At 35.7% G+C, this 13,389-nt stretch overlaps 1 protein-coding gene across 2 annotated transcripts in view; it reads left to right on the top strand.

Moving 5' to 3' along the window:
* Smarcc1 (SWI/SNF related, matrix associated, actin dependent regulator of chromatin subfamily c member 1) overlaps positions 1-13,389 on the top strand; it is a 142,281-nt gene that overhangs the window by 24,247 nt on the left and 104,645 nt on the right. For both annotated transcript variants that reach the window (XM_046436403.1, XM_046436404.1), the window contains exons 4-6: positions 4,299-4,380; positions 6,238-6,330; positions 11,410-11,479. In XM_046436403.1, coding sequence (XP_046292359.1) covers positions 4,299-4,380; positions 6,238-6,330; positions 11,410-11,479 — 245 coding nt within the window. The remainder of the gene's footprint in view (positions 1-4,298; positions 4,381-6,237; positions 6,331-11,409; positions 11,480-13,389) is intronic.

The following is a 13,389-nucleotide window of genomic DNA, read 5'->3' as shown; positions in this document are numbered from 1 at the left end:
AAGATTCTTAAGTCTGTAAAAATCTTCAGCCATCTTTCTTTTGGTTCTTTTCCTTCTTGCTTTTTTTTTTTAAAATACATACACATACATGTATACATACACACCTTAAAGTTAGCTTATAGGATTGTTCATGTTTGGGATTTTGCAGGAAATCAATTTTAGTGGTCTTCTAAATTTTAGTAAACTGAGGGTTAGATCCAGAGGATTACATTCAGTTGAATTCTTTTTGTAATAGTACTTCATAGATGGTATGGTTTTCCTCCATGAGGAGGTATATAATTTTAGGTTGTTTCTCTTTGTAATGGAAACACGTGGATGTTTAATTTTTAAAGTTCGAAAAGATATGTTTTATAAATTATTCATCCTTAAAGAGTGTTACTTTGTTATTTTCTTGTTAACTGGGATACTTTTTTTCCTTAAGTTGCAAATAGATTTTTTTTTTTTTAATTTTGTTTATTTATATGTGATGCTAAGGATCGAACCCAGGGCCTCACCATGCCAGGCAAGCACCCTATCACTGAGCCACAACCCCAGTCTTGGAATACTTTTATGAAGAGAAACTTATCAACAATTGGAAAAGCAGAGAAAATTTTTTTTTCTATTAACAGATTCATTTAGTTTTTAATCTTTGTCTACAGATAAATTCATCCAGTCCTATATTAAATGTTTTAATGAATACTTTCAGATTATTTCTCAGATTTCTAATGGAGATAATTCCACTCAACCCTATTCTAATATTTTATTAAGGAAGCAGTTTCTTTGAAAATAAATAAGTTCTGTGTAAATAATCCTATAAGTGATGGCTTCTAGGTATAGTTCTTCTATTAACAAGACCCTGTGAGTGTCATTTTCTTTATGAAGGGGAGATGCTCACATATCACCACCCGCCCCCCCAAGAACCAGTGGGAGGCTGTCGGCTAAAATAGGATTTTCCCACCTGGTTGGGTAATAATCTTTTGTCCTGTAAGAGGAAATTGCTTGGGATCTAACCTACCCTTTCCTTAGAAGTAGTTGTGGAAAGGGGATATTCAAAACTAAACAAGTAGTAAAAGTAAAGTTCTGCGTATAAAATTAAATCAATGTAAAGTTAAAGACAGAGGTCCCTTGTATTTATAATATAATCTTTTTTTTTTTTTTAGTTGTTGATGGACTTTATTGTCTTTATTTTTATGTGGTGCTGAGGATCGAACCCAGTGCCTCATGCATGCGAGGCGAGCACGCCACCACTGAGCCACAACCCCAGCCCCCTATAATCTATTTTTAACTCTCTCTTTTTTTTTTAGTTGTAGATGGACACAATACCTTTGTATTTTTTATTAGTACTTTTTAAAGTTACAATTGGACACAATATGTTTATTTTGTTTATTTTAATGTGATGTTGAGGATCAAAGCCAGTGCCTCACATGTGCAAGGCAAAACGCTCTACCACTGAGCTACAACCACAACCCAAAATCTACTTTTAAACCTATGGTAACTATTAAAAGTATCGGGCTGGGGATGTGGCTCAAGTGGTAGCGCGCTCGCCTGGCATGCGTATGGCCCAGGTTCGATCCTCAGCACCACATACAAACAAAGATGCTGTGTCCGCCGAAAACTAAAAAATAAATATTAAAAAAAATATATTAAAAGTATCTATTTTTATGCGCTTTTTAAATCCTTTTCTTACTTTCTTAGTTGTAGTTATTTTAGGATACATTTCAGTCTTGCCCTAGCTCATCAATAATAAAGTTGTAATATATTAGTTCTCAATCATAGTAAATATTAATGTATTTAGTAGTTTGCTTATTTAGCCATACTTTCTGCTAGCCACTAGGGCTACATGGGAACATTTTTTAATGAACCTGGTTCTTATCCCCAAGGCATGTAATGAGTTCTCTTACCAACAAGATTGTTCTCTTATGAGGCTGTAATATCACTGTGCTCAGGATTTTTTAAGAACATGAAAGAAGAAGACAGGAATAGTTTCATAGAAGAAGTGACTCATGGGATGATTTTAGAATGTTAGTGTCAAGCCCATTAAGAGGGTGATATCATGATGGAAAAGCTATAGAGTTTAGAAAAATTATGTGAGTATTCCCATATGATGGGATCACAGTGGAAAGGGGTGACTCTGATTTGTCAGTTGTGTCAGTTCAAGCATTCTGTGCATCTTTAATTCTTGATAGCTGTGGCTTTCTATTGCATGCCTCTTGTACTTTCTGTGGAAAAAAGAATGGGCACTTGAATTTGCCCTTACATCGATCATTCATGTCATTGCTGTGTACCTCTTATAGGTACTTTAAAGGTTTGGAATACTTGTAGCTCTCACATGGAATACTTGTAGCTCTCACATGATCACAGATTATGGGATAATTAATTTCTACTCATGTCTGTGTGTGTGTTCCTGGGGATTGAACCCAGGGCCTTGTGCATGCGAGGCAAGCACTCTCCCAACTGAGCTAAATCTCTAGTCCTTAATTTCTACTCTTGAACATTACTGTAGCCAGTTAGAAATTTGAAGAACTCTCATCTCTCTATATCATGTATCTTATAAACTGTACTAGAATATCCAAGATGCTTTCCTTGATTGAAAAGAACACAAGACACTGTTGAATTTGAACAATTGAATTTTAAGCACATGTAGATAAACTTTCCTTATTCTTTGTGTGTACATGCTTGTGTGTGCTTGTTTGTAGTACTGGGAATTGATTCAAGGGGCTTTATGCCTCTAAGCTACATCCCTAGCCTTTTTTATTTTATTTTGAGAGGGTCTTGCTCAGTTGCTGGCCTTGAATTTGTGGTCCCTTCTGCCTTAGCTTCCTGAATAGCTGGGATCATAGGCATGCATACTGTACCCAGCACACTTTTTTTATTCTTGAAGGATAGTATGGTGATTCCCTGCCATTGGATTTCAGGATTTCTTTTCTGTATGATGTAAAATATCTTTTTTAAAAAAAATTTTTTTAGTTGTAGTTGGGCACAGTGCCCTTATTTTATTCATTTTTATGTGGTGCTGAGGATCAAACCCAGCGCCTTGCATGTGCTAGACGAACACTCTACTGCTGAGCCACAACCCCAGCCCTCTAAAATATCTTTGATTTAAGAAAAATAGAGTACTACTTCTTTTTCAACTATGGTAGCTTTTATCATCTCTTATTTTCTGGAAAATCACAAAGGTTGTTTCTATTTTTTTAAAGAAGAAATGAATGAAAATATGTTTAAAAAGAAAAATAATTTATAAAAAAATTTATAAGAACTATGTACAAGCTACCCTAGATAACATAAAGGTCCATAGGCTGATTGTCGGATGTACTATCTGTTATGACTTTTCCTATTGAAAATTACAGACACTTGAGTTAACATGTTGTAGTCAAAGGATTTTGTTTGTTTTGTTGAAAAGATGATGATGTTTTCAGGCTTTATTTGATCCAGGAACCCTAATGATATTATTAAGACTGTTTCTTCATCTCTCAGTTCTTCCTTCAATCTGGTGGCTTCACTTTCCTTCTCCACCTGGCAACTCTAAGCTGTCACCCTGCAGGGTGGTGTTAGAACAAAGAAGAGGGATCCATGTGGACCAGATCCATTTGGCTTACCTGCCCATTCCTGATTAGTCAGGCCTTGATCATGTGTGCTGCCTCTGGAAAATGATAAGGAACCCCATCCAATCTATAATCCACAGGGATGGAGTTGTAGAGAAATGGTTCTCGAAAAAAAAAAAAAAATTCAGGGTGTTCTGGTTGTATCCCCAGACTGCTCTCATATTTTTATTGACCAGCAGAAAGGCAAATGTGACCTAAACAGTAAATGTCGTCTACTGATGTTGAAGATAAAAGCATCTTCAATAAATGAGAGCTGGATCCTAAATAAACCCTTCCTGTGTAGAAAGCAGGGGATGAGAGTCTAGACCCTTAGCAAAAAAAGAGGAAAAAGTTCTGGGAACTGTGTCAAAGTGTGGTTTGTGATTCCTCCAGAAAAATATCCTAAAACTTTGTTAGCATCTGTTGCCTCTCCATGTTCAAAAATTTAACTATAAATTAGCTTGTCATAGGAACTCTGCCATCAATTCAATTTTGTGCCTGAGGGAATGTCCTTAGTTTCCATTGTGCTAGCCTTTGGTTTAATATGGTTTAATAGCCTTTTCTTTTATGAAAGTATTAATGCTACATTCTTATACTATTAAGAGTATATTAAACATTTTGTAGAATCCTATTTTGGCTACTAAGTCTTTCTAATTTCTTTGCATTGAATTCTAAAATTGAGTTTTCCCTTGTGTTTAAGGAGGGAGACAATCTTCTAATGATTTTCTTCTCTTTTAGGCGGAGATTTGATCTGCAGAATCCATCACGAATGGATCGTAATGTTGAAATGTTTATGAACATTGAGAAAACATTGGTGCAGGTAATTTGGAAAATTAGATTATTATTACAATTTTTTTTGTTTTATGCTGAGTGCAGTGGCCCATGCCTGTAATCCCAGCAAACCGGGAGGCTGAGATAGTAGGATCGTATGTTCAAGGCCAGCTTCAGCAACTCATTACTGAGGTCCTCAGTAATTTAGTGACACCCTGTCTCTAAATAAATAAAAAGGGCTGGGGATGTAGTTCAATGATAAAGTGTCTCTGGGTTAAATCTCCAGTACCAAAATAAATAAATAACATGGCATTAAATTTTTTTCTTAAATAAAATTTCAGTTCTACAATTGGTTATATTGGACTTCCAAAACATCAAAAGAACAATTTTTTTTCTGAAATATATTGCTCTATTCTTTTTTTTTTTAATACTTATTTTTTTTAGTTTTAGGTGGACACAATATCTTTATTTTTTTATTTTTATGTGGTGTTGAGGATCGAACCCAGCGCCCCGCGCATGCCAGGCGAATGAGCTACTGCTTAAGCCACATCCCCAGCCCTATTGCTCTATTCTTTTTTATAGGTTTGTTATTGTTATTGTCATTGTTAAAAATTGTTTGTTACTGCTATGTCAGTGTTTCATTTCTTGTGAAATAATCTATGGTTATTTTTCTTCATTAATGTCACCTTATCCATTATTCAAATCACTTTTTACTTCATTTGATAAAACCCTCTCTACTGCTAGACACTTGGTTTTATAGTTTTTTTCCTTGGATTTGTTCTATGACTGTGCCATAAATATATGTTTCCCTAACTAGATTATAACTTGGATGAAAGAATGCTTAATTTTCTTCATTATGTCTCCTGGTTTTTGTTTTATGATGCTGGGGATTGAACCAAGGACCTCACCCATCCTGGACATGTTCTACCACTGAACTGTATCCCCAGACTGCTGTCATATTTTTATTGACTAGTAGTTTATAGTGATCATTGAATTAACCTTCCTGTGAAATGTACCTGGCAAAAGTTAAGCTTAATATTTAATTTTTTATTGTTTGTCCATTGACTGTTAGTAGCAAAATAATTGGGTGTGTTTTGTTTGTTGGTTGCATTTTGGTCATGGTTTGAAAAGTTAATAAACATGATTTATTGCCATTCTTAAGATTAGAAATGGAAAGAAAGAGGTATAATTTCTTCCCAAATCAAAAATTTAGCTGTGAAAATACTACATTTAAGGTAAATGCAGGTAAAATTGTCTAGGAGGATTAATCTGGCAATCTGGTATGGAACCTTAATGAGTTTTACATGCTGAATTTCCTTAAGTCTTGAGTCTTAACATTTTTTGTCCAGATATAGCCAGCTGCAGAGAGGGACCTGGGATGGTTTTAAAAGTGGTCTGCTGAATCACCTGTGTTTTATTCTGAGATAAAACTTTATTTTCTACATCAAAGTATATCTTTTTTGCTGGGTGTGGTGGCATGTACCTATAATCCCAGCGATTTGGGAGGTTGAGGCAGGAAGATCACAAGTTCAAGGCCAGCTTCAGTAATTTAGGGAGGCTCTAAACAACTTAATGAGACCCTGTCTCAACAAATAAAAAGAGGGCTGTGGGTATAGCTCAGTAATTAAGTCCCCCTGAGTTCAATCCCCAATACAAAAAAAAAAAAAAGGATTAAGGATATATTGTAGAGGTAGAGTGCTTGCCTAGCATGCACAAAGCCCTGAATTCAATCCCTAGTACTGCAAAAAAGAATATAGATAAGTTAATTAATTTTAAAAGGCATACCTCCTGCATGTCTTCAGAAGTGTGATCTTGAACACCTATTTTTGCCATTGTGATAATGGATGAATATTGTTACATTATTTTAAAACCAGTAGAATTTCAAAGTTTATTCTTTTTTCCTCAGAACAATTGTCTGACCAGACCCAACATCTACCTCATTCCAGACATTGATCTGAAGTTGGCTAACAAATTGAAAGATATCATAAAGCGACATCAGGTAAGAGACACCATCACTTCAGAAACATTGTGTAGTGTATGCCTCTACCAAATGTTAACCATAATATCTTTGGATTTCTATATAGTTCTGTATTGAAATAAATTTTTCTCTTTTTGAGTAAGTATAATATCTGGGATTTTTGTTTTGTTTTTTCCCTCTCCTAAATGCCCAGGGAGCATTTAATTAAAGTGCACTGATATGGAGTTATCATAGTCTTATAGCAAAGTACACTTACATAAGGAAACTGGAATATTCTGCATCACTGAATGTCGGAGTCCAGCTCAGGATGGTGAGGAGTCGGTGAAAGGGGGTGGAGAAACAACATAGACATGAAAGTGAAGGTGCTGAATCCCAATCTTTACTGTGAAGTTAATCATATATACTTTTCATTTTGGCAGGTTCACAGTATTTTGTGGTTACAAAACAGGAATCATTATTCAAAGAAACAAAATATTACGTAGCTACAATTAGATAAGAAGAATGTATCTTGGCTTATTCATAAGCAAGCATTTTTACTTTTAGTTCGCGGATTACTTTGAGCTGTTTCTGCTTAGTTAGCTTTTAATAATAGTTAGAAATATCCCAGACTGTTGGCCTATACCTTGACTATTCTTTCTTGACTTAGTAACTAGAACCGGTGCCACGATTATGGCAAGTGGTTAACTTGAAAAGAGAGGCTACTAATTTTAATCTAACAAGAGTAAGAGCACCAAACCATTGTGCACAGGAACAAGAACAAGTTGCCCGGTACTAAGCACTAATCTGTCTTCTTTTTTTTTTTTTTTTTTTTTTAAATATTTATTTTTTAGTTTTCGGCGGACACAACATCTTTGTTTGTATGTGGTCCTGAGGATCGAACCCGGGCCGCACGCATGCCAGGCGAGCGCGCTACCGCTTGAGCCACATCCCCAGCCCTAATCTGTCTTCTTAATATTAATTTTTCTTCTCTAGATTTTAATTTAATTTCTCAAAAACTTCCTTGACTGTTTTTCCTACAGGGGGTTTCTCATTAAACATTAACAATTTACGTTCCACAGCTGAATCATTGCATTTAGAGCAAACAGATTTATTCTTTAGAAGTAGTTGCATTAATTGGGAAAGTCATGTTTTTTCCTCCATACTTAATGGTCATATGAGAAGTCGCAACTATACTTATTAAAGGGAATACAAAAACAAACCAGCCGATTCCCAGAAACATACTGTGCTCCTCCAGAGGATGGACGCTTTGTGCCATCCACCTCAGTAGGGCCTTGCCATTGCCTGAGTCAGGGGAGGGGCACAGCAACTGAACTCTTAATCACAGAAAACAGAGTCTGTGACACAATTGTTGATAATAGGAGTTTACTTCAAGTAAACTTGCCCACTCCACCCAGTTATACATATTCTATTTAGTTTCTTTTAAAATTACTGGAAAAAATGCTACTTTCTATCAGGAATTGTTGTGAATGCCTGTAGTCCTAGCTACTCGGGAGGCTGAGGCAGGAGGACCACGTGAGTCTATGAATTGGAGACTGGTGGGTGAAAACAAAACAAAACTGTACTTTCCTGATAAACACGCGCGTATGTGTATTTTGTTAGTACTGAGGAATGAACCCAAGGGCCTTGTACATGGTAGGGAAGCAGTCTATCCCTGAGCTATATCCTCAGTCCAAGCTTATATGTCTTGAGTCGCATAATGCTATTTTTTGATATTTTAAACTCGTTCACTAAATTCATTTTTAGGCTGAGTATTTGGTATTTACTAGGTTTTCGGTTACATGTGGTTAAACTGTAATGAAACTCATGATATGCTAAACTAACTGAGAATACCCAGGTACAAGATAATTTTTTGGAAAGTCATTTGTGTTATACAGTTTTACTGATCTATGGGATTAGTTGAGAAGTCTCATTAAGTATCTTTTTTTTCTTTTCTGTTGCAAAAGAGACTGCCAGTTGAAATACGTTTTAGCATTTATCTTCTGTGTTTTGAATGCAATGTTTCAAATATTGCTTACAATTACAGATTTTCGTATAGCTTTTTACATGTGACATCTCTGTCAAACACATAGAGAAAGGTAGTTTAATTGTACTATCAGATGGAGCAATGTGAAATCTATTTCTTTTCACTAGCATTATTACTTTGGTGTGTTGGGGGGTAGTATCAGGGATTGAACACAGGGACGCCTAATCATTGAGCCACATACCTAGTTCTTTTTATTTTTATTACTTTGGGACAGGGTCTCTCTGAGTTGCTTAGGGCCTCACTAAGTTGCTTAGGGCTTTGCTAAGTTGCTGAGGTTGTAGGTCAGGGGTAGAGTGCTTGCTTAGCACATGGGAGGCACTGAGTTCAACTCTGAGCACCACATAAAAATAAATAAATAAATGTATCATGTTTGTTTGCAACTAAAACATATATTTTAAAAATTGCAACTTAAAAAAAAAATGTTGCTGAGGCTAGCTTTGAACTTGTGATTCTCCTACCTTAGCTTCCCGAGCTGCTGCGATTACAAGCATGTGCCACCATATCTGGTGCATTATTACTTTTAGTAGACCTTTAACCATCTTTTTTTCTCTTGGAATATTTGTTTATTGGACTGTCAAGTATAGCTTAATTACATGTGGACTGTTAAAAGGGCAGATGAACTTACTGGTTCATGCCTTCAAGCTAAAATTACTCAAGACTACCAAATCATGCTGCAAGGAGTTATTTTTGAAGAGTTAACAGTAAATAGTTACCTATAATACTTTGTAAAAAACATGACTTCATGAATGTTGTGTAGGTATATACTGTTTTTTTTTTTTTAATTGGGGAGAGGGGTCGGGGATTGAACACATGTGCATTTAACCACTGTGCTACATCCCCAGGTTTTTTTTTTTTTGCATGTTATTTAGAGACAGGGTCTCACTAAGTTGCTTAGGACCTCGCTAAGTTGCTGAGGCTAGTTTTGAATTTTAATCCTCCTGCCTCAGCCTCCCAGGCCACTGGGATTATAGTATGCTACCACACCGGGCTAGCTAGGTATACTCTTAAGGGAATAGTAGTGTTGGCTGGTTTCAAAGAGTCATCTTTTTTTTTTTTTTTATTGTGGTGCTTGGAACTGAACCTTGTACATGCTAGGCTCTACCACTAAATTATACCCTTATCCCTAATAGAGAAGAGAGACCTCAGGAGGTAAAAATGGTGCCATTTTGGAGTATTGACCATCAGGGCTTTACTTGAGCATTTTTTTTTAGTTGTCAATGGACCTTTATTTTATTTATTGATTCACAGTACTGAGATTCAAACCCAGTGCCTCACACATGCTAGGCAAGTGCTCTGCCACTGAGCCACAACCCCAGCCCTAATTAGCATTTTACATGCATTAACAACCCATACTGATTAAGCACTTACAGTGAGCCTGTCACTACTCTTAGTCTTAATCTAATAACTACAACTTTCATTTTATGTAAGTCACTGATGCATAAAAATAAGTTGTTCCATGTCATGCAAGTAGTATACAAAGCTACAGTTCAAATCCAGGACTGTCTAATAGGGTGTATATGCCAACATGTGCTGTTCTGTTTGTTGCCTCTGACTTATTGAATATTGATATATCTTTCCCTCCTCTGGTGGCTGTTCAAAAAATGCACCCAAAACATTTCAATGATTGAGAATTCCTTATATTATGAAGCACCTAACTCAGCTCCAAATTTTTATAAATTTTAGAATTCTTTGATGAAGCATTACTAAGTGTTTGTCTGATTGTAATAGTAAATATTCATTGTGAAAAAAGAAAATAGGGCTGGGATTGTGGCTTAGAGGTAGAGTGCTTGCCTAGCACGCGTGAGGCATTAGGTTTGAACCTCAGTACCACATAAAAATAAAGATATGTGTCCACCAATAACTAAAAAATTAATATTAAAAAATTGAAAACATCCAAGTAGTTTGGCACATGCCTTAATCCCATCTACATGGGAGGCTGAAGTTGGAGGATTACAAATTCCAGGCCAGCCTCAGGAACTTCTGAAATCTGTCTCAAAATAAAAAGGACTTGGGATATAGCTGAATGCTAGAGCACTCCTGGGTCAATCACCAGTTTTGGGAGAGGAGACAAAGAAACAATTCAGAGAATGTATTGACATGCTACTTACAACTGATTATAAGACTTTCCATTCATCTTATGGTTTCTAGAGTGAACATACTTTGATCTAAATTGCTCCAAGTATGTCCTAGACTGTATTCAATATTCTGGCTGTGACCTAGTTATAACTTGACTTTTTATGTTCATTAGTATTCCAGCATTGACTTAAAACTACAGCAATAGCGTGTGTGTGTGTTTGTGTGTGTGAGAGAGAGAGTATGTGTGTGTGTGTATGTGTGTGAATGGGGGGGGGGTAAGGTGGGGGCAGTAATATCTGTGTAGCCTAAGCTTATGGCTCTATGTCATAAAACCTACATTAATTCACATAAGTTAATGATGATAATTGTGTTAGTTTTGGAGCAATTTTTTTTTTAAATTTTAATATTTATTTATTTTTTTAGTTTTCAGCGGACACAACATCTTTGTTTGTATGTGGTGCTGAGGATTGAACCCGGGCCGCACGCATGCCAGGCGAGCGCGCTACCGCTTGAGCCACATCCCCAGCCCAGTTTTGGAGCAATTTTAAGAATTAGTTAGAAGTACCCATAGAGAGATATATAGAGAATTAGCTAAGAGGTAAAGGTAGGACATCCCTAATCTGAAACTCTGAATTCTGAAATACTCTGAAATACGAAACATTTTGAGTGCCACTATAATACTCAAAAAGGTTTGAATTTGAGGGCATTTTGGATTTTTGGATTAGCGATTTTCCACTGGTAAGGTCTTTGCAAGTATTCCAACATCCGAAAAGCTCAGAAATCTGAAACACTTCAGGTCCCAAGCATTTTGGGTAAGGGATACTCAGCTTGTATGTCTATAGACAATATCTTTGTTATTATTATCCCTTTCCTTAATGAAAAATAATATAGTCTTCAAATATAAATAAATGAGTACTTTTATAATTATTAGGGAATTTCTAACTAATTAGTTTGCTTGCTGTGTGTTATATTTTTATGTAATTTTTTCATTTGCTTTCCAGGGAACCTTTACTGAGGAGAAGTCAAAAGCTTCCCACCACATTTATCCATATCCTTCTTCACAAGAGGATGGTAAGTTAGTTTCTGGCTGTGAACTAATAAACTCATACATCATATCATATGGCTTCTATATCAGGTTTAAATAGTATATTCAGCTTTTTAAAAATGTTTTAGTTGTAGTTGGACATAATACCTTTATTTTATTTTTATGTGGTGCTGAGGATTGAACCCAGTGCTCCACATGTGCTAGGTGAGCGCTCTATTGCTGAGCCACAACCCCAGTCCCTATATCCAGCTTTTTAAAAATTTTTTTATAGTTGGACACAATACTTTTATTTATTTATTTTTGTTGGTGCTGAGGCTCGAGCCCAGTGCCCTGCACATGCTAGCTGAGAGCTCTACCGCTGAGCCACAACCCCAGCCCCTCACATTCTATTTAAATACATAGTTTTTTTGTTTTCTTCAACAAAGCATTGTGTTCCTTAATTAGACGTACTTTTTTTTGTCAAGCTTTTATTTCTTTGTTGGCAATCATCTCTTACTTTTGAGGAAAAAAACAGTTGACTGGTTGTCCGTAGAGTCCAAGAGTAGCATACTAGTTTGGTGAATTTTCAGTATTTCCATTATTTTTAAAATTAATTAATTAATGTAGTTGGACAGAATGCCTTTATTTTATTTATTTTTATGTGGTGTTAGGATCAAACCCAGTCTCTCACATATGCTAGGCAAGAGTTCTACCATTGAACTACAGTCCTAGCCGCCCCCAGTGGTTTGATTTTTGATGTTTAACTTGCTCTGAAAGATGATTTCAACAGTGGGCAGAGTTTATCATACCTACAGAAACTTAACATGTGCTAACCATTCTTTCAAAAAACTGAGTTGAAATACGTAATAAAAGTTAATTTATAATGAGAAATAAATCTGTAGGGATACCACAATTAAGTCTTTGGGTAAAGACTGCACATTGCAGCATGACTTTCATATAGGAAGCCAAATTATATCATGTTTGAATGGCCAGTAACCCCATGGAGTGTTATTTTCCTGACTCTTTAAGATTTATGCTGCATGTGTATTTGAACATTCAAGGAATATATTGCTAAATAATCCATGGGTTAAGAAGAAATTATACTGAAAACAGAAAATCATTTGAGTAATAATTTACAAAATAGAAGAGTATAACAACATTAAATTTTATAAGATACAGTGTAAGCAAATGCTTAAACCCATGACATATGTATCTTTAAATGCATATATTAAGAAAGAAAAAAGACTTAAAATCACTCCAAATATATTTTAATCTAAAGAAAAAATAATGGAATAGAAATTTATGAATTATAAAATATGTAATAATCAGGGGCTGGGATTGTAGCTCTGTAGTAGAGCTAGCATGTGTGAGGCATTGGGTTCAATTCTCAGCATCACATGTAAATAAAGGTCCATTGACATCTTAAAAAATATATATGCAACAATGTGATCCTCAGCAATGTCAGTGATTCTTTGAAAGACTAATAAGGTTATAAAAATCCTGCTGTGCACATAGGGAGGAAAAAAAGAACAAGTAATAAATATCAAGAGTGAAAGGAGGAGACATAACTCACAGACCATACAGTCATTAAAAAAAATGATCATAAGAATTTAATTTTTTTGGTGGGGGAAGGAGGGTGGGTTTGGTATCAAATCTAAGAAACCATAGCCTAATCTTTTCATAAAGAGAAACATCACTCTGTATCTAGTTACAGTTACAGAGCTTATAGTTAGTTGGCCTTCTTCAGCTTTTCTGTTTGGTATTAGCAACTGGTTGCCACTAGGTGGAGGTGGAGGATAGCAGTGTATGATACTATTCTGTTGCTAACACAGTATCTCCAAGTTTTTAAGTTATGAATTTTTCCCCAGGGTGGTATTGGGGGTCACACCAAAGGCTCCATGAATGCTAGGCAAGTGCTTAACCACTCAGCTATATCCAAATTGAATAAAAAGTAGAC

Source organism: Marmota monax, unplaced genomic scaffold (genome assembly GCF_021218885.2).
Source record: "Marmota monax isolate L192 unplaced genomic scaffold, Marmota_monax_Labrador192_F-V1.1 WCK01_AAM20220418_F8-fsc00021, whole genome shotgun sequence".
Taxonomy (NCBI): Eukaryota; Metazoa; Chordata; class Mammalia; order Rodentia; family Sciuridae; genus Marmota; species Marmota monax.
Note: the sequence above shows the minus strand (reverse complement) of the source record. Positions and strands in the feature narration are given on the sequence as shown.